Genomic DNA, 18,262 nt, shown 5'->3' on the forward strand with positions numbered 1-18,262 from the left:
AAAATAGCTGATCTATCGGCTATTTTCTATCTATCGGCTATTTTCAGCAAGTGTAAAAACACTCATTACGACCCGCCAAAATACATTTTAGTCGACTAAATCAACTGTAGATTTAGTCGACTAAAGTCTTATGAGATTTAGTCGACTAAAACTAGACTAACACTAAGACATTCCAGGTGACTAAAATGTGACTAAAACTAAATAAAGTTTCAGTCCAAAGACTATGACTAAACTAAAATAGAAATTTGCTGCCAAAAACAACACTGCAGCGCACACAATATTCTAACAACAACCAGATGTGACACTACAGTGGTCTGTCTCCTTGACAGCAGCAGCAGCTGCCATGACAGCAGGGCAGGCTGCCGCGGTGTGGTGGTGGTTGGGGTGTTACCTGGGAGATGCGCAACTGGCACGCAGCCAGCTCCTTGTCGTTTTGCTCTAGACTCTGGGCGCTCTCCGTCTGGGTGCTCTCCAGCTGTTTGCTGCGCTTCACCATGTTCTTCACCTCCGACTTCATCTTGCTGATGTAGAGGCGGGCCACCGTGAACTCCTCGTCAATCAGACCGCTGCTTTCCTGTTGCTGGAGGAAGGACACAGAGGGGGCGACAGTACAGTTGACGCTGAGAGTAGACCACCATGAGAAGGAATGGGGTTTGTGTCACCTTGTGGCCAGGTCTGGTGCTTTAAAGGGGCTTTTGGAAAAAAGCAGCCAACAGAAGGCACTTGTTATAGAACGGACATATTTTTGTGCCTAAACATAGCTGGCATGAAATGCAAGACTTTGAAAATGTTATAATTGCTGTCATTAACTGACAACTGTATTTAACCGCAATGAGGGCATCTCCCTTAATACAATCCTACGGTATAAATTAAGGTTGAATGAATGAATAAGCAACAAGTCTTTGTCAAACATTGACAAAGACATCCTGATTATACTGTGTGGAAAGGCTTAATAAGACTGGCAACCTTGATGTGTAGGGCATCTAGTCGACTAGTCGACAAGTAAATCCACTAGTCGACCTTGTTGGTACTAGTTGGCTAGTTGATAAGAAGGAAAAAAAGTTTTTTTATTTTATTTTCCCCCCGATTTTGTAGGCCTCAAGAGCAGGTAGATTATAGTTATAGTCACCAATGTACACAGTTTTTAAATGTACAAATATTTATTTCCAAAAAAAGGAAAAAGTTAAACAACTACCTATTAAATCGACTAGTCGACTAGTAAACTAGGCAACTAGTAAAAATGACTAGAAGTGAATGCCCAACCTTGATGTCCTTGCTGCCCACAGCAATGCCGATCTCCGCCAGATCTTTGAGCAGAGATGACATCATCTCCATGGTCCTCTTCTTCTGATGGTTCGTAATCTCCTTCAGCTTCTGCAGCTCCGAGTCGATGGAGGCCAGCGAACTCTGCTCGGAGACAGTAAAGGAAGAAGAATTGAATTGGAGCTTGTTTAGAAATTAACCCATTCTGACCTGAGATCAGATTCATACGAGGTTTCCGCCGGACACACACTGGTCTGATGAACCCATTCTGACCTGAGATCAGATTCTAAAAATGTCAGTCGCTCTTCGATTTTTCAAAAATAGCAGACCTACAAGCTCGTATCGCGCCACTCGGTGGCGCGATATGAGCTTGTAGATCTGCTATTTTTCAATAGCTAAAGCACGACATGATGCCGACACCAAAATGGGTGCCCGTTCAGAATGGGTTAAGATGTTTACCTACAGCAGGAATAATGGCTGCAGCCTGCAGCGTATACTGCAGCGTACTCCAACCGAACACAAACTTTGTTCAGCTAAGTTAGGTCAATAAGGACAAAAGTACGGTATGTCATTAAGAGTTTTGGCAGTGCCTTTCAAAACATGTGTACCTGTAGAGAAGATGTAGTACCACCTAAACCTTCCAACCCACCGATCAAAGTTCGGACCGAACATCGTCTGTGATTGGTCACAATGGTCAGACACTCGATATGCTCATAATTACTTTTTTTGCGTAGTTTAAAGAAAAAAATCTGTTTTATAATAATAATAATAATAATAATAAATACGTTTAGTGGCAATTTTGTGGCAAGTGTTGTTGTAGCAATAATTCAAGACAACTTCAGGATATTGACAGATTTTGCAGATTATTACAAAGTATAGCTGTCCCACCTAATGTCTCATATCTATCTATACATGCACCATGTCTCTGTTGTACGTAGATGTGTACGGCTGTAATGCATGTAACTCGAGAACCGTTCGCCCCACCGGCGTTCCACACCCCCACAGGGAGTGCAGTGCCCGGTGTTGAGTCGGACGCACGGTTGTCCAGAACCGCCACAAAAGGCCTCTGCCTTTGCACTGGATGAAATGACCCCCAGTGACAACTGGAAGAGGAGAACGAAAATAAAAGCCTGGGTACCGAGGCTACTTTTCTTCTTATAAAACCACAGACACGGTTAACCACTTTAACTTTTTTTGAAAATAGCGAAAACAGCAGATCTACAAGCTCACAGCACACGTTGTGAGCTTGCAGATCAACTATTTTCATTATTACTTTTGACTGAGTGACACAGTTGTACAACGAAGCAGGGTGTTCATTTACATAATAAGTTGACATACGCAGCAAATACAAGGTTTCTACCCGACAGCATGCAAAGAAATGAAAGTCACAAGCTCTCCCGCTGTGACTCGTCTTCGTTCCTGTCATCACAGATTACAGTAACAGGGCAAAGAAAATAAGTGTGATTGTGTACACACAATTGTTTGTACTGACAGAATGTCAGTACAAAAATGCTGCCCTCTAGTGGATGAAATGGTTGGACCTCGTACATGCCTAGCTGTGTGTCCCCCTCCGACCCTATGCAAGTTTAAAGTAAAATTACACGCACGCACGCACGCACGCACACACACACACACACACACACACACACACACACACACACACACACACACACACACACACACACACACACACACACACACACACACACACACACACACACACACACACACACACACAGTATATGTACAGTATATGTATATATGCAAGTGTACAAATGCAACCGTGCAATATATGCCATGAATCAAAATCACACCCGTGTGACCTAATTTCTCCTTTCAATGTCAATGGCAAATATGACGTGTGGGGACAAGATTTACGTCATATTTGGCGGACATTTGACCTAATTTCTCCTTGTCGATATATGAGACGTGTGGAGACAAGTTGACATATTTGTTATTCCCTTCATTGTCAGTGGCATTTAATGTTTTTGTTACATTTTGTGGGGGCAAAAGCTGTACAGTATATAGGAGGAGGGGCTAGCGCCCCTAAAAAACATAGAGCCTGGCGGTGTTGAGGGATGTGTACTGCACCAGTTAACCCATTCTGACCTGAGATCAGATTCTAAAAATGTCTTCTACATCCTGACAGTTTTCTGAAAAAGCTATGTTTCTATGTCAGTCGTTCTTCGATTTTCTTTTGAGGGCCTCAAACTCACCGACTTCTCGTTGAGCTCCTGGTTGAGGGCCTCAAACTCATTGGTCTTGTCCTCCACGTCCTGGCTCTTCTGGTCGTAGTTGACGGCCAGCTCCTCCAGGGCCTGCAGCACCTCCTTCACCTCCTCCTTGGACGCCTCGTTCTCCCCCAGGAGCCGGTTCAGCTCCGTCTGCAGGGTGTCGTGGTCGCGGCGCGACGAGGCCAGGAGCTGCACGGTGGAGACAAACAGGAGAAGGGGCGCATGCAGTGCAATTCAATTCAATTCAATTCAATTCAAAGGGCTTTATTGGCATGAGAAAACATACGTTTACATTGCCAAAGCAAGCAGAAAGATTATGCTACATTTGAAGGTCAGAATCTTCAATAGATCAAATTCTATGTACCAAGATCACTCGATGCAGGTATAGTGCAGGAATATACACAATGATTAGTCTTTAGGGTGGTTGTGTTCCATTTGATATCCTTCTCCTATCACAGGAACTCACAAATCTTGCTGCTGTGTTTGCACTTTGCACATTGTTGTACTTCACCCAGCAGATATGGGAGTTTTTTGTCATTGGTCATGTTTTCAAAATCTCCGTGTGTGGTTGTAATCTGTGGGAAGTATGTGTCTCTGATGTCTTGGTACAGTGGACAGATGGTTAGGAAGTGTAGCTCGGTTTCCACTTCATTTTGTGTGCAGTGGGTGCATAGTCTGTCTTCTCTCGCATGCACACCAGTATTGGTGAGGCGCTAAAAGGCCTAAGGCGATGAAACATAGTGGGTGGGTGGTTAATAGTGAATTGCAGAGTGTGTCATGTCTATGTCTATTGTGGTTCCGCCCCATTTCCCTAGTAAGCTTGCAGTGTGTGGGTTAAAAGCCGGTCCCTAATGCAGTTGGGACCGGGGAGCTACCCCAAAGCAAAATGATTGTTTTTTTTTTGTTTTTATTAATATATCTTTTATCCCACGATTTTGTAACCCATTTTTCACGCCTGTGTCAATCATCTAATGTGATCCATGGGCTCTACACACCCTCCGCCAACCTAGTCCCCATATATGGGGGACAAGGGGAGAGCAACGGATGAGTGTCCAAGTTGCTCCTTTACACCTGACAGGGGGGAGTTTTCCTGGTTGGACGTAGCGTGTGGAGGGAACACGTTATTCCAACCAGTTCCTTTCCCCTCCATCAGGCGCCCCGGCTGGCCAGGGGGAGGCAGTTTAGTGACCAGGATTACCGCATGTTTTTTGTGAGGGTACCTACCCCAGGGGACACGGGGAGAACATGCAAACTCCACACAGAAAGGCCCTTTCGTCAACCCCGCCTTTGGGTATGGGCACTGATGACACGGAGGAGGAAACACGCCGCCAGCACCCACAGCGTCCCGAGCGGGAATCGAACCCAGGACCTTCTAGCTGTGAGGCGACAGCACTACCAACTGTGCCACCGTGCCCCCGCAAAATGATTGATTATTAGGAACCAATTGGACCCTCCTTTGGGTCCCATCAGAGTTAAAGCAATACTTTAGGCTGTGGCCTAATGCAAATGGAACTTGGGGTCTAGGAAATGAAAAAGGTTGAGACCCAGAACCACTGTGGTTCTGGATGGACTGTCACTAGCAGGAGGAGCTGCTCACCTCCTCCTGGTCCAACATCTGCTGAGTCAGCTTCTCCACCATCTGGCTCTGTTGGTTGATCTCTTCATCCTGGAGGAAGACGATGGAGGATATGAGAGAGAAACAAAAATGGAGCTTCTGTATCCTGTGTGTAACTGGCAGGACAACAGGCAAATTATGAATTATAAATGTATATTTTAAAGTTATTTTTTATTACTTTATGTCTACAATGCATATCTGAATCTGTCCTCTTGTATGAAAACAGACTGTGGGCATCACAATTGAAGCACTGACTGTCAATTGTGTGCCATCAGTGTAGAAGTCATTTACACAATTACGCCACCCTGACTTTTTGGCAATTGTTGCCATGCCATTTCTCTTGATTTCAGAGTAATACAAAATAAAAATAAATAAACTTCACCTTGTCATCCAGCTCTTTGTAAAGCTTGGCCACCTCCGCCTCACACTTGTCCTTCTCAGCATCCGTCAGCTTCACCGCAGGGATGGCACTGTTGGCGGGCGTAGACGCCGTCTTGTCGTTGTTGAGGACATTGTCCAGAGCTTGGACCTCCTCTTTAGCATCTTCTTTAGCTTTCTCCTTGTCAAACTGTTCCTCCACCGGCACCTTCTCGCCTGCCAGGGGGAAGCGTTACGTAGCAGATCAGAAAGAGAGGCCTGGATATTATCTGCACACTGCAATTCAAGCTCCCTTTATTTACTGATCAGAATGTTGCTCATAGAAATTGAGCTTAAATTCCAGTGCGCCTATATATATATGTATATATGTATAAATATCTATTTTCTCATTTTAATATTTCTTATATGCGGCAAATGTGGCCAGTTTGTTGGAGTGCCCGGCCAAGCTGGATGCAACACAGAGGATTCAAACCACGCTCTCTGTAGTGGTGGGTAGGAATTGTCCTCCGAGTGAAAGGCAAAGTTCAAGAACAAGTTTGTAAGCTCGTCAAACTTAGCTTTATAGTTAACACCAAACATTGCAAACGCCGTTGCACGAATCTGTGGGCCAAACTACAGTAGCATCCTGGGCCAAACTACAGTAGCATCCTGGGCCAAACTACAGTAGCATCCTGCTGATCATCCCAAACAACCGCGTTATACATATCTCCTCTCCTTCACTGCAGCGCTATGGTGTTTCCCAGGGATGGTGCGCCTCACCCTGGCTGGCTTACAACATTACATCACTTCAGTGTTAATGAGTGAACAACACCACCATGCGTGTTTAGCAATGTCGGAGAACAGTCCCATGACAAGCTCTAAACTCTAAAAATTGCATTCAAGCATGACCATTTTAAGTGTCTGAACTAGGGAACAAAGGCAATATTCTTTATTTTGTGTGGCCAATATGGACCTTAAAAACAAAGGGGTCTTTCTCTGGCTTTCGAGCATCAAGTCAACCATATCCTACTAAAGTTTCAATTGGAACTGGTGTGATGCAGCTGTAATGCACCATGACACGAAAGAAAAAGAATAAAATGAGATGGGACTTCTCTGCACTAAAAAATTATATTGTTTGGGACCGACACCACGAGCAGAGAGGAGGGATGAGATGAAACACAGGTCTCAAGATGAAATCAAACCTGGGGACATTACCTGTGATTAGGTTTGAGGAGCGAGCGGTATAGGATGCTCTGTCTCACCGTGCAGTGAGGGGCAGTGAGGGGTTTGAGGAGGTTATAGGATGGTCTGTCTCACCGTGCAGTGAGGGGCAGTGAGGGGTTTGAGGAGGTTATAGGATGCTCTGTCTCACCGTGCAGTGAGGGGCAGTGAGGGGTTTGAGGAGGTTATAGGATGCTCTGTCTCACCGTGCAGTGAGGGGCAGTGAGGGGTTTGAGGAGGTTATAGGATGGTCTGTCTCACCGTGCAGTGAGGGGCAGTGAGGGGTTTGAGGAGGTTATTATAGGATGCTCTGTCTCACCGTGCAGTGAGGGGCAGTGAGGGGTTTGAGGAGGTTATAGGATGGTCTGTCTCACCGTGCAGTGAGGGGCAGTGAGGGGTTTGAGGAGGTTATAGGATGCTCTGTCTCACCGTGCAGTGAGGGGCAGTGAGGGGTTTGAGGAGGTGATAGGATGGTCTGTCTCACCGTTCCTCCAGCGGTTCAGTTCGTTCTCCAGCCAGGTCACGGTGCTCCTCAACGTCTTGTTCTTCTCTCTCTCCTTCTCCCACTTCTTCTTCCACTGCTCTGCCGTCAGCTCCACGTTGAGGACGCACGCGTTCTTGATGGTCTTGGCCCTGACGTACAGTAGGAGGACAGAGAGAGAGAGAGAGAGAGAGAGAGAGAATAAACAACGTAATACCTGTCTGCAGCTCTTTTTCAAGGATATACAAGGATACTGTTCTCTACCGTTCTCGGACTGAATGATGACAGAGAGAGAGAGAGAGAGAGAGAGAGAGAGAGAGAGAGAGAGAGAGAGAAGGAACTGTAATGTAACACCTGCATCTCTCTCTCTCTCTCTCTCTCTCTCTCTCTCTCTCTGTATACAAGGTTAATGTACACATTAACACATTTTAATGTGTTCTCTGTTGAGTTGTTGTTGAATTCACATCAGCAGAATGCGAGAGAGAGAGAGGGGGAGGTAAATGGTGCAGTGAGTGAGTGAGTGAGTGAGTAAGTGAGCAAGTGAGCGAGTGAGTGAGCGAGCGAGTGAGTGAGTGAATGAGCGAGTGAGTGAGTGAGCGAGCGAGTGAGCAAGCGAGTGAGTGAGCGAGCGAGTGAGCGAGTGAGTGAGTGAGTGAGTGAGCGAGTGAGGGAGTGAGCGAGTGAGTGAGCGAGCGAGTGAGTGAGTGAGTGAGAGAGTGAGTGAGTGAGCGAGTGAGCGAGTGTGCGAGCGAGCGAGCGAGTGAGTGAGCACCTTTGTCCAAACATTAGCGTGGATCGGGTCTCAGCCTCGTTGTTATCGGAGGGCGAGCAGCAGATGACCATGGTGGTCCGACAGTTCCCCCCCAGAGAGTCCTGAAGGATACGGGTCATCTTGCTGTCTCTGTATGGTACATATGGCTGACAGAAGACAAGATCGGATTTGTACTTGGCTACCAAGTATGCTCAAGGGTTTATTGCACTTTTAAGCATTACGTTATACTTTAGCTATTTTTTTAAAGTTGTGAAAATGTGGCGCAAATCTTTGAATATATATTTCAGAGAGAACATTTTTAACTCAAATATTTGCTTCTGGGGGGGTCCCTAGAACAAAATATTTTGAGATGGGGGTCAGTGGCCCAATAGAGATAATTCTGGGGGTCGAACACACCCTTGGTTGAGCACAACTGACATAGAAACATGGGTTTTTCAGAAAACTGTTAGGATTTAGAAGCCTTTTTTTAATCGACCTCAGTCCAAAATGGGTTACTCTGTAAGAGTCTCCTAAATGCCTAAATTGTACATTGTTTGTACATTGTTAAAGGTTTCATGACATACTGGCTTTAGAAAACGTGTATTTAAAGGCTTTTTTTTTTGTTTTGCCGTGTGAGAATGGACTGTGATGTCACAATCCACAGACCAACCACAAATTATTCAGACCACCAAGTTCAGGTTTTTGGGTGTAATTGAGGTCAGAAAAACAAAAATATATAAATTTGATGTCATGAAACCTCTAAGGCCTGGCTCACACCTTCACAACAGATTGTTGTATAGCTGATGCATGAGACTTGTTTACTGATGCAACCTCGCAATGCATTTCCAATGGGAGTCACGTGATTTGATACAACATTTGTGTTGTAGGAGGGGGAGGGGGAGGGGCAGTTGAAACACAGTCGAAAGCCGTACAACAAAAATGTTGTGTTAAACCCATTGGAAATGCATTGGGGCAAGATGTAAACAAACCCTTTGTTTACATCTAGCATCCAACAATGTTGTATGCTAGATCGAAAGGTGTGAGGCAACGGCGTCAACGGGTGCGCAGGAGCTGACGCACCCGCTGGCAAAATAATAAGCCGTAATAATATGCAGTATATGCACGGTGCACCCACTGAAATGTCTGGTGAGCCTACAGACACTGATACCCTCGCTCACCGAGCCTTCAGCCAGAGCTGAGATGACGTTTCCTAACGACGACAGGGACTTGTTGATCATCTTGGCTTCGTCCAACACCGTGCCCTCTGCTCCGGTTTTACCCAGCTATAAACACACACACACACGCATGCACACACACACACACACACACACACACACACACACACACACACACACACACACACACACACACACACACACACACACACACACACAGCCCAGATGAAAACAAACCAAACACATACATGTCTAATATAGTGATAAGATGGAGGAATAGTGATGTACTTTTTCGCTCCCAGCCAGGTCGACCAGGTACAGCTTGCCAGTGAGTTTCTGTCCCGTCTGGTTGTTTTCCTGCTTTATGTTAATGAGGAAGATGCTATGACTTCTGGAGCTTTGCTCATTCATGTCTGAGTTGGAGACACAGACACACACAGACACACACAGACACACACAGACACACACACACACACACGCACGTACGCACGTACCCACACACACGCACACACACAATTAACCATCAATTTAATTACACCAACTAGGACGCTCATAAGAAACATTGCGCATCGATACTACACCAAGATCAATTCAATTCCCCTTTTTTTACTTCATGACATTTAGCGATGAATACTTTAAAAAACGTAAACATTTGTTGTCTCAGAGGCAGCAACACATTTTCTAGTATTAAACATGGGACTGCACAACAAATACAATTCACATGAGATTAGAAGTATGGACAATAAAGCTGACGTTAAGGTTTTTCAGCAGTAAATGTGGAGGTATATGGGGACGATAATGCATGTTTACATTTACAGTTGTAAATATGGAGGTATGGGGACGATAATGCATGTTTACATTTACAGTAGTAAATGTGGAGGTATGGGGACGATAATGCATGTTTAAATTTACAGTTGTAAATATGGAGGTATGGGGACGATAATGCATGTTTAAATTTACAGTAGTAAATATGGAGGTATGGGGACGATAATGCATGTTTACATTTACAGTTGTAAATATGGAGGTATGGGGACGATAATGCATGTTTAAATTTACAGTAGTAAATATGGAGGTATGGGGACGATAATGCATGTTTACATTTACAGTTGTAAATATGGAGGTATGGGGACGATAATGCATGTTTACATTTACAGTTGTAAATATGGAGGTATGGGGACGATAATGCATGTTTAAATTTACAGTAGTAAATATGGAGGTATGGGGACGATAATGCATGTTTACATTTACAGTTGTAAATATGGAGGTATGGGGACGATAATGCATGTTTACATTTACAGTTGTAAATATGGAGGTATGGGGACGATAATGCATGTTTAAATATGGAGGTATGGGGACGATAATGCATGTTTACATTTACAGTAGTAAATGTGGAGGTATGGGGACGATAATGCATGTTTACATTTACAGTTGTAAATATGGAGGTATGGGGACGATAATGCATGTTTACATTTACAGTTGTAAATGTGGAGGTATGGAGACGATAATGCATGTTTACATTTACAGTAGTAAATGTGGAGGTATGGGGACGATAATGCATGTTTACATTTACAGTTGTAAATATGGAGGTATGGGGACGATAATGCATGTTTACATTTACAGTTGTAAATATGGAGGTATGGGGACGATAATGTATGTTTACATTTACAGTTGTAAATATGGAGGTATGGGGACGATAATGCATGTTTACATTTACAGTTGTAAATATGGAGGTATGGGGACGATAATGCATGTTTACATTTACAGTTGTAAATATGGAGGTATGGGGACGATAATGCATGTTTACATTTACAGTAGTAAATATGGAGGTATGGGGACGATAATGTATGTTTAAATTTACAGTTGTAAATATGGAGGTATGGGGACGATAATGCATGTTTACATTTACAGTTGTAAATATGGAGGTATGGGGACGATAATGCATGTTTACATTTACAGTAGTAAATATGGAGGTATGGGGACGATAATGTATGTTTACATTTACAGTTGTAAATATGGAGGTATGGGGACGATAATGCATGTTTACATTTACAGTTGTAAATATGGAGGTATGGGGACGATAATGCATGTTTACATTTACAGTTGTAAATATGGAGGTATGGGGACGATAATGCATGTTTACATTTACAGTAGTAAATATGGAGGTATGGGGACGATAATGCATGTTTACATTTACAGTTGTAAATGTGGAGGTATGGAGACGATAATGCATGTTTACATTTACAGTTGTAAATATGGAGGTATGGAGACGATAATGCATGTTTACATTTACAGTAGTAAATGTGGAGGTATGGGGACGATAATGCATGTTTACATTTACAGTTGTAAATATGGAGGTATGGGGACGATAATGTATGTTTACATTTACAGTTGTAAATATGGAGGTATGGGGACGATAATGCATGTTTACATTTACAGTTGTAAATATGGAGGTATGGGGACGATAATGCATGTTTACATTTACAGTAGTAAATGTGGAGGCATGGGGACGATAATGCATGTTTACATTTACAGTTGTAAATATGGAGGTATGGGGACGATAATGCATGTTTACATTTACAGTAGTAAATGTGGAGGTATGGGGACGATAATGTATGTTTACATTTACAGTTGTAAATATGGAGGTATGGGGACGATAATGCATGTTTACATTTACAGTAGTAAATATGGAGGTATGGGGACGATAATGCATGTTTACATTTACAGTTGTAAATATGGAGGTATGGGGACGATAATGCATGTTTACATTTACAGTTGTAAATATGGAGGTATGGGGACGATAATGTATGTTTACATTTACAGTTGTAAATATGGAGGTATGGGGACGATAATGCATGTTTACATTTACAGTTGTAAATATGGAGGTATGGGGACGATAATGCATGTTTACATTTACAGTTGTAAATATGGAGGTATGGGGACGATAATGTATGTTTACATTTACAGTAGTAAATATGGAGGTATGGGGACGATAATGCATGTTTAAATGTGGAGGTATGGGGACGATAATGCATGTTTACATTTACAGTAGTAAATATGGAGGTATGGGGACGATAATGCATGTTTACATTTACAGTAGTAAATATGGAGGTATGGGGACGATAATGCATGTTTACATTTACAGTAGTAAATATGGAGGTATGGGGACGATAATGCATGTTTAAATGTGGAGGTATGGGGACGATAATGCATGTTTACATTTACAGTAGTAAATATGGAGGTATGGGGACGATAATGCATGTTTACATTTACAGTAGTAAATATGGAGGTATGGGGACGATAATGCATGTTTAAATATGGAGGTATGGGGACTATAATGCATGTTTAAATATGGAGGTATGGGGACGATAATGCATGTTTACATTTACAGTTGTAAATATGGAGGTATGGGGACGATAATGCATGTTTACATTTACAGTAGTAAATGTGGAGGTATGGGGAGGATAATGCATGTTTACATTTACAGTTGTAAATATGGAGGTATGGGGACGATAATGCATGTTTACATTTACAGTTGTAAATGTGGAGGTATGGGGACGATAATGCATGTTTAAATTTACAGTTGTAAATATGGAGGTATGGGGACGATAATGCATGTTTACATTTACAGTTGTAAATATGGAGGTATGGGGAGGATAATGCATGTTTACATTTATAGTTGTAAATATGGAGGTATGGGGACGATAATGCATGTTTACATTTACAGTTGTAAATATGGAGGTATGGGGACGATAATGCATGTTTACATTTACAGTTGTAAATATGGAGGTATGGGGACGATAATGCATGTTTACATTTACAGTAGTAAATATGGAGGTATGGGGACGATAATGTATGTTTACATTTACAGTTGTAAATATGGAGGTATGGGGACGATAATGCATGTTTACATTTACAGTTGTAAATATGGAGGTATGGGGACGATAATGTATGTTTACATTTACAGTTGTAAATATGGAGGTATGGGGACGATAATGCATGTTTACATTTACAGTTGTAAATATGGAGGTATGGGGACGATAATGCATGTTTACATTTACAGTTGTAAATATGGAGGTATGGGGACGATAATGCATGTTTACATTTACAGTTGTAAATATGGAGGTATGGGGACGATAATGCATGTTTACATTTACAGTAGTAAATATGGAGGTATGGGGACGATAATGCATGTTTACATTTACAGTAGTAAATATGGAGGTATGGGGACGATAATGCATGTTTACATTTACAGTTGTAAATATGGAGGTATGGGGACGATAATGCATGTTTACATTTACAGCACCCGAGATCATATCTGCGGCTGCCTCAAGTATCTTGCGTTTTGGAAATTGCAGCAATTCAAATTAAACAAATGTGTAAATTGTGCAGCCCCTACTTAAACACAAATGAGCTGCAAGGCCTTGTAAAACTTCCAAGGAAACAAAGATAATCAGCGGCTGTTCTGAATATAATTTCAGATAAGTGACACAGCCCCGCTCATCAGTAGTCATAAAGGCCCATGGCTATTTCTTTTTTGACATTTCTGCTGAGTAAGTCACCCTTTGCGGAGGTTATTTAGTAGCCCTGGGCTAAAAGGTAACTTGTCACCGGGTCTGTGAAGCTCGGAGGGCTCCATGGTGTGAGCCTGGTCGTCACATACAGTCAGGAGGTCCACTAAGGTTGAACCCATGACAGGCGTCGGTCGGGACTGAAGGAGCTCAGTGTTGAAACTCACTTGTGTAGGCCACGTGTCTGTTGTTCTTGCCTTCGTCTACAGCGTCCATGACCTCCTCGTAGCTGCACACAAAACGCTCTGTGCTCCCCTGGGGGACAAACACACACACACACACACACACACACACACACACACGCAAACACACACTTACTGAGAACCGCTGTTTCAAACGAAGATAAAGGCCCAGCGGGATGGGTCTTTACAAAGGAACAACTATGTTCAAGGGAACCATGTTTGTTACTTTGGTGATTTCAAAGCCTTATGGCATCGAAGATGGGAGAGTTCTCTTCACTTAACTCAACTGTCTTTGCATTGATCTCTAGAAAAATAACTAGAATATGTATTAAATGTCATAGAGAAATTGTGCAACACTATTTTACGGTCAAACTTTACATCTAATGTACAATAAAAACATATTAGGTCACTTAACCACTTAAGTCCAATTTTATACATTGTCACGTTACAAAATAGTTATTTACATTCCGAACTTGTAGGTCAGACATCTTTTTAAGTTGTGACAATTTTAGCCTACAGTATGCTCAAAGTAGGGATGCAAGGTAAAAAGTGGTTAAGTAAATTATTTCCTGACTATGTGATTATCCATAAGTCCTGCAGTCATTGTATTACAAAAACATTCTTAAACAACATATATGCCGGTAGGCACATTTTCTATTGCTTCACTGGCAGACAATAACTCTCTACTGAGACGCACAGCTCCACAACATCAAATAGACATACATAATGCAGATCTGGGCGGGAACCCCTTTTGGTGTTTTACCCCTTCAGGCCGGGAACCCATTTTTGGGTTCTGTACAGTATGTACACTTTGTACAGTATTCAAAAATGTAAAAAAAAATTATGCTGCTATATAAATATTTGAAGTTTTTCAGAAAACAGGATTTAGAAGGCCTCAGGCCTAAATGGGTTAAAGTGTTGGTCTTTAAGTTCTCTATAGTTTCTTTGGGTCTCTCACCTTGACATACGGCACCCTGTTCTTGTCCTCATGCACAGACAGGTTGGTTTTTGATACTGTGAAAGAACAGAGTGTGTTAGAGTTAGACAACTACCTAACAGGAGAACATCCTATTTGATAGGTGATGCCTGGGTGTGGGGTTAGCAACTTAGCGTATGCTGTATTTGAAATAACATAAATACTATAAGAACCTCAGAGAAGGATGTAAAGGGAGGTACAAACCATCTAATAGGTCCTTGATCTTGTCCAAATAGATTTCAAAATACGACACCTGTAAAGCAGTGGCCCCTCAGTTAGACTTTTTTTTTAAACAACTGTATATAATTTTCTGCCAATTTAGTAATTGTCAATGCCAATTCTACACAAGGGTAATGTGGTCCTTGTCACTGTAATAGTCAGGACAAGGGTGTAGTAGACAACCACATCTCTTCTGCATCTTCCAACTGACAGCAAGGAGTTTCACAGAAGTTCACAATATGTTCACCAGTAACCCACCCCGCTGAACAGGTGCCCAGAACAACCAGCAGCTTTTGCTACGACTCACTAGTACGTTGATAAGGACGCACACAAATCTACTGCTGGCTTCCCACCCTACGAACACCTGGCCAAGCCAGAAGAACTGCTGCTGCTGGGAGTCAAACCCGGGTCTCAGCGGTGGTGGGTGAGTGGTAGCCTGCAGTGAAACCACTCCCCCTGCTGGACAACATTTGCATTCTGCCAGCAGGGAGAGTCTGGGAACTCTCAGGCAGAGATGATGTACTCCGGTCCAATTCTGTCCGGAGCGATATGCGGCTGTATGAGGCCGCTAGAGGCGGGATCAACGCGAGACTTATGACATATTGAAGTAAACACAACCTAACAAGACTACAACTCGAAATGATTATGGAGATATCAAATGTTTGTCCCGCTGCTTCCGGGTTCATCGTTTCTGCTTGAGAGATCCCAGATGCAGGCAGGAGGAGGGAACTGGTGAACTCAATACTGCCACCATCTGGCGGAGTCAGGTTAGGTGAATCGTTTCCCTCTATCCAATTTGCAACTTTGACGCCAACCCCATTAGATTAGACATTGTGATTTGTGTTTCATTAACAGTCCCAAATGTTGAGCATGAACTTAGAAGCTTACAAGAAGAAGGTTATGAAATTATTGACATACTTTGATATGAAACTCCAGGTTTTCATCCATGGAATAGATGTAGCTGAAGATGTCTTGAATTATTCTGGGAATAATCCCCATCATGTCTGGGTCATGGAGGTTCCCCTTTATGAAGCATAGAACCCAGAACATTAGTACCGATGTCAGGCTAGTAGAAGACGTCACGTTACTCATAACATTCCAGCTCATCTTACCTCCATGGTGTGCGTTTTGCCTGAGGCGGTTTGCCCATAGGCAAATATTGTCCCGTTGTAGCCTCCCAGGACATCTGCATATACAGTATATACAGTATAGTCAGACACAGTGATGAGAGAAATGTTGTACAGTACATGCACTAATGCATAGTCATGCCCTTGTTTATAGAGGGTATGCGCGTGACATCATCATCAAACCAGGAAGGCCTACTGAGTGACAAAAAACTACTTTCTGGCCTTGACAGCCCATACGACCACACAGAAAAGTCCTATCTGATTGCATTAAACAACATTAAACAATGTTAAACTCACTTTGCACGTTGCTTTGCCACTCGATGTGCCATTCACTTTAAGCATCTATTGGTCTTTTTACCGTTTTCATGTGTCTTTGTGCTTTAACTACAAAATATATAACTTTAATTAATTTTGTTTCTTAAGAAGAATATTGCCTAGCAAGTGGTACTACAAGCCAAGGCACTCTTTTACAGTCAAGGGAAAAGCCTTTATTTAGATAAAGCATAAGCTCGGCAAAGGGCATTAAAAAAAGACAGGCCTACGTGTTTCGGCTGTTAAGCCTTCGTCAGGGTCCCATAGTGTCTAGGCAAGCATTACTTATTAATTACTAACTTATAGCAGGCCGCAAGACAATTGTTATGAGAGATTAAAAACATATATTTTCTTCCCCTTTTTGGTAGCCGGTCACTCCACCCTTTCCATGAATAAACAATTTGAAATCAAAATATTAGCAGACACAAATGTACAACTAAACAAATTGTAAATATAGGATACACAATTATAACTATTTATTTTATTTCTTTAAGATAAGGCAAAGGGAGAAAACACAGCTCCCAGCACAATTCTTGTGCACAGCTCTTATCAATTAGAAGTATATCATATCATATGTTGGATTGGACCCCTTCACAGGCTGTTTGTGACACCCAGGTCCAGTTTGACCGCCTTTGTCTACAGCCTACCTTTGACAGTTCTACAAGCAACAGCATTGTAGAACTGCTCCTGAGTAGTATTGGACTGGAAGACACGGTCAAAGTAGAACGGTTTATCCTGTGAAAGAGAGGGGGTTAGGAATGGTTACAACACTGTTTATAGGCCTATATCAAAACCTAGTCACAGTTTTGAGTTGGAAATAATACATGCTATGCCAATAAATGCTATCGGTTAGCTTACATGAGCTGTCACGTGGTAAAACTCACACTCGTGTGAAGTGAGGGGCGCTCTTATCATCATCATCGTTGTCATTATGACGTAACATGTCTATTTGCTCAGACATTATGTAACATTCTCCATTTATTATCTATGGGAATGTAATGTTTGTGTAAGACAAAAATAGACACTAAGCCGATTTGCTCAGACACTATGATGTCAAATTCTCTATTCATTGTCAATGGGAATTTAATGTTGTAGTGTAGGAGGAAAATATACACTGAATAGCTGAATATAGGAGGGGACCCCTCTAAAACAATACAGAAGAAGCACCACAGTGTTGCCCATTGCCAGGCTAATACTCAGCCCAAATCACTGTGGCACAGCTAGGGTGCTGCAGAGAAAAACGGGTTTGTTCATTACTGGATTCTAAGGCTTTCTATTGGATGGTGATGTGCTGTCTCACTCTTCATTACTGGATTCGAAGGCTTTCTATTGGATGGTGATGTGCTGTCTCACTCTTCCCAGAAGGTCAGACAATGATATTGTAATACTGAAGTCTGGCGGAGAACTCTGATCTGTCTGTATCTTTATTATCTACCTCTCAAATGAATCAGAGGAGAAAGAAATATATTCTTGTGGTAATTTACGATCAGTATGTCCGTGGAAAATTATGAAGAACAAATTAACTCTCATCTAACTTCCCAAAATATTGCCGCACTTCAGGGGGCATTTTCCTGGTCGCCACTAGTGCTCTGTCATGTGGCTCACTATTAGGCCAATAACAGCATAGACAGATCTGTGCAGTTTACGACGTTTTGGAGAATTGCAGAAAAGCCATATTTGTATCAAGACCTAATATCAACCACGACTGTCTTTATCAGATGCATCATGATCCACCATTTGATTTTGCTGATTGATTTTGTAATATTTTTCCTGTATACAAT

The 18,262-nt window shown here is 42.4% G+C and overlaps 1 protein-coding gene across 1 annotated transcript in view; it reads right to left on the reverse strand.

The window, feature by feature from the left end:
* Positions 1-18,262, reverse strand: part of LOC310867544 (kinesin-1 heavy chain-like) — a gene marked incomplete at both ends in the record, with an annotated part of 35,184 nt that overhangs the window by 11,633 nt on the left and 5,289 nt on the right. Inside the window, 15 exons of the mRNA XM_083777658.1 lie at positions 392-580; positions 1,264-1,407; positions 3,480-3,686; positions 5,095-5,163; positions 5,495-5,706; positions 7,175-7,323; positions 7,944-8,089; positions 9,101-9,205; positions 9,386-9,510; positions 13,833-13,920; positions 14,806-14,861; positions 15,028-15,076; positions 15,961-16,065; positions 16,155-16,228; positions 17,129-17,216. Coding sequence (XP_083633784.1) covers positions 392-580; positions 1,264-1,407; positions 3,480-3,686; positions 5,095-5,163; positions 5,495-5,706; positions 7,175-7,323; positions 7,944-8,089; positions 9,101-9,205; positions 9,386-9,510; positions 13,833-13,920; positions 14,806-14,861; positions 15,028-15,076; positions 15,961-16,065; positions 16,155-16,228; positions 17,129-17,216 — 1,806 coding nt within the window. The remainder of the gene's footprint in view (positions 1-391; positions 581-1,263; positions 1,408-3,479; positions 3,687-5,094; positions 5,164-5,494; positions 5,707-7,174; positions 7,324-7,943; positions 8,090-9,100; positions 9,206-9,385; positions 9,511-13,832; positions 13,921-14,805; positions 14,862-15,027; positions 15,077-15,960; positions 16,066-16,154; positions 16,229-17,128; positions 17,217-18,262) is intronic.

This window comes from Protomyctophum parallelum (genome assembly GCF_964188405.1).
Source record: "Protomyctophum parallelum genome assembly, chromosome: 12".
NCBI classification, from domain to species: Eukaryota; Metazoa; Chordata; class Actinopteri; order Myctophiformes; family Myctophidae; genus Protomyctophum; species Protomyctophum parallelum.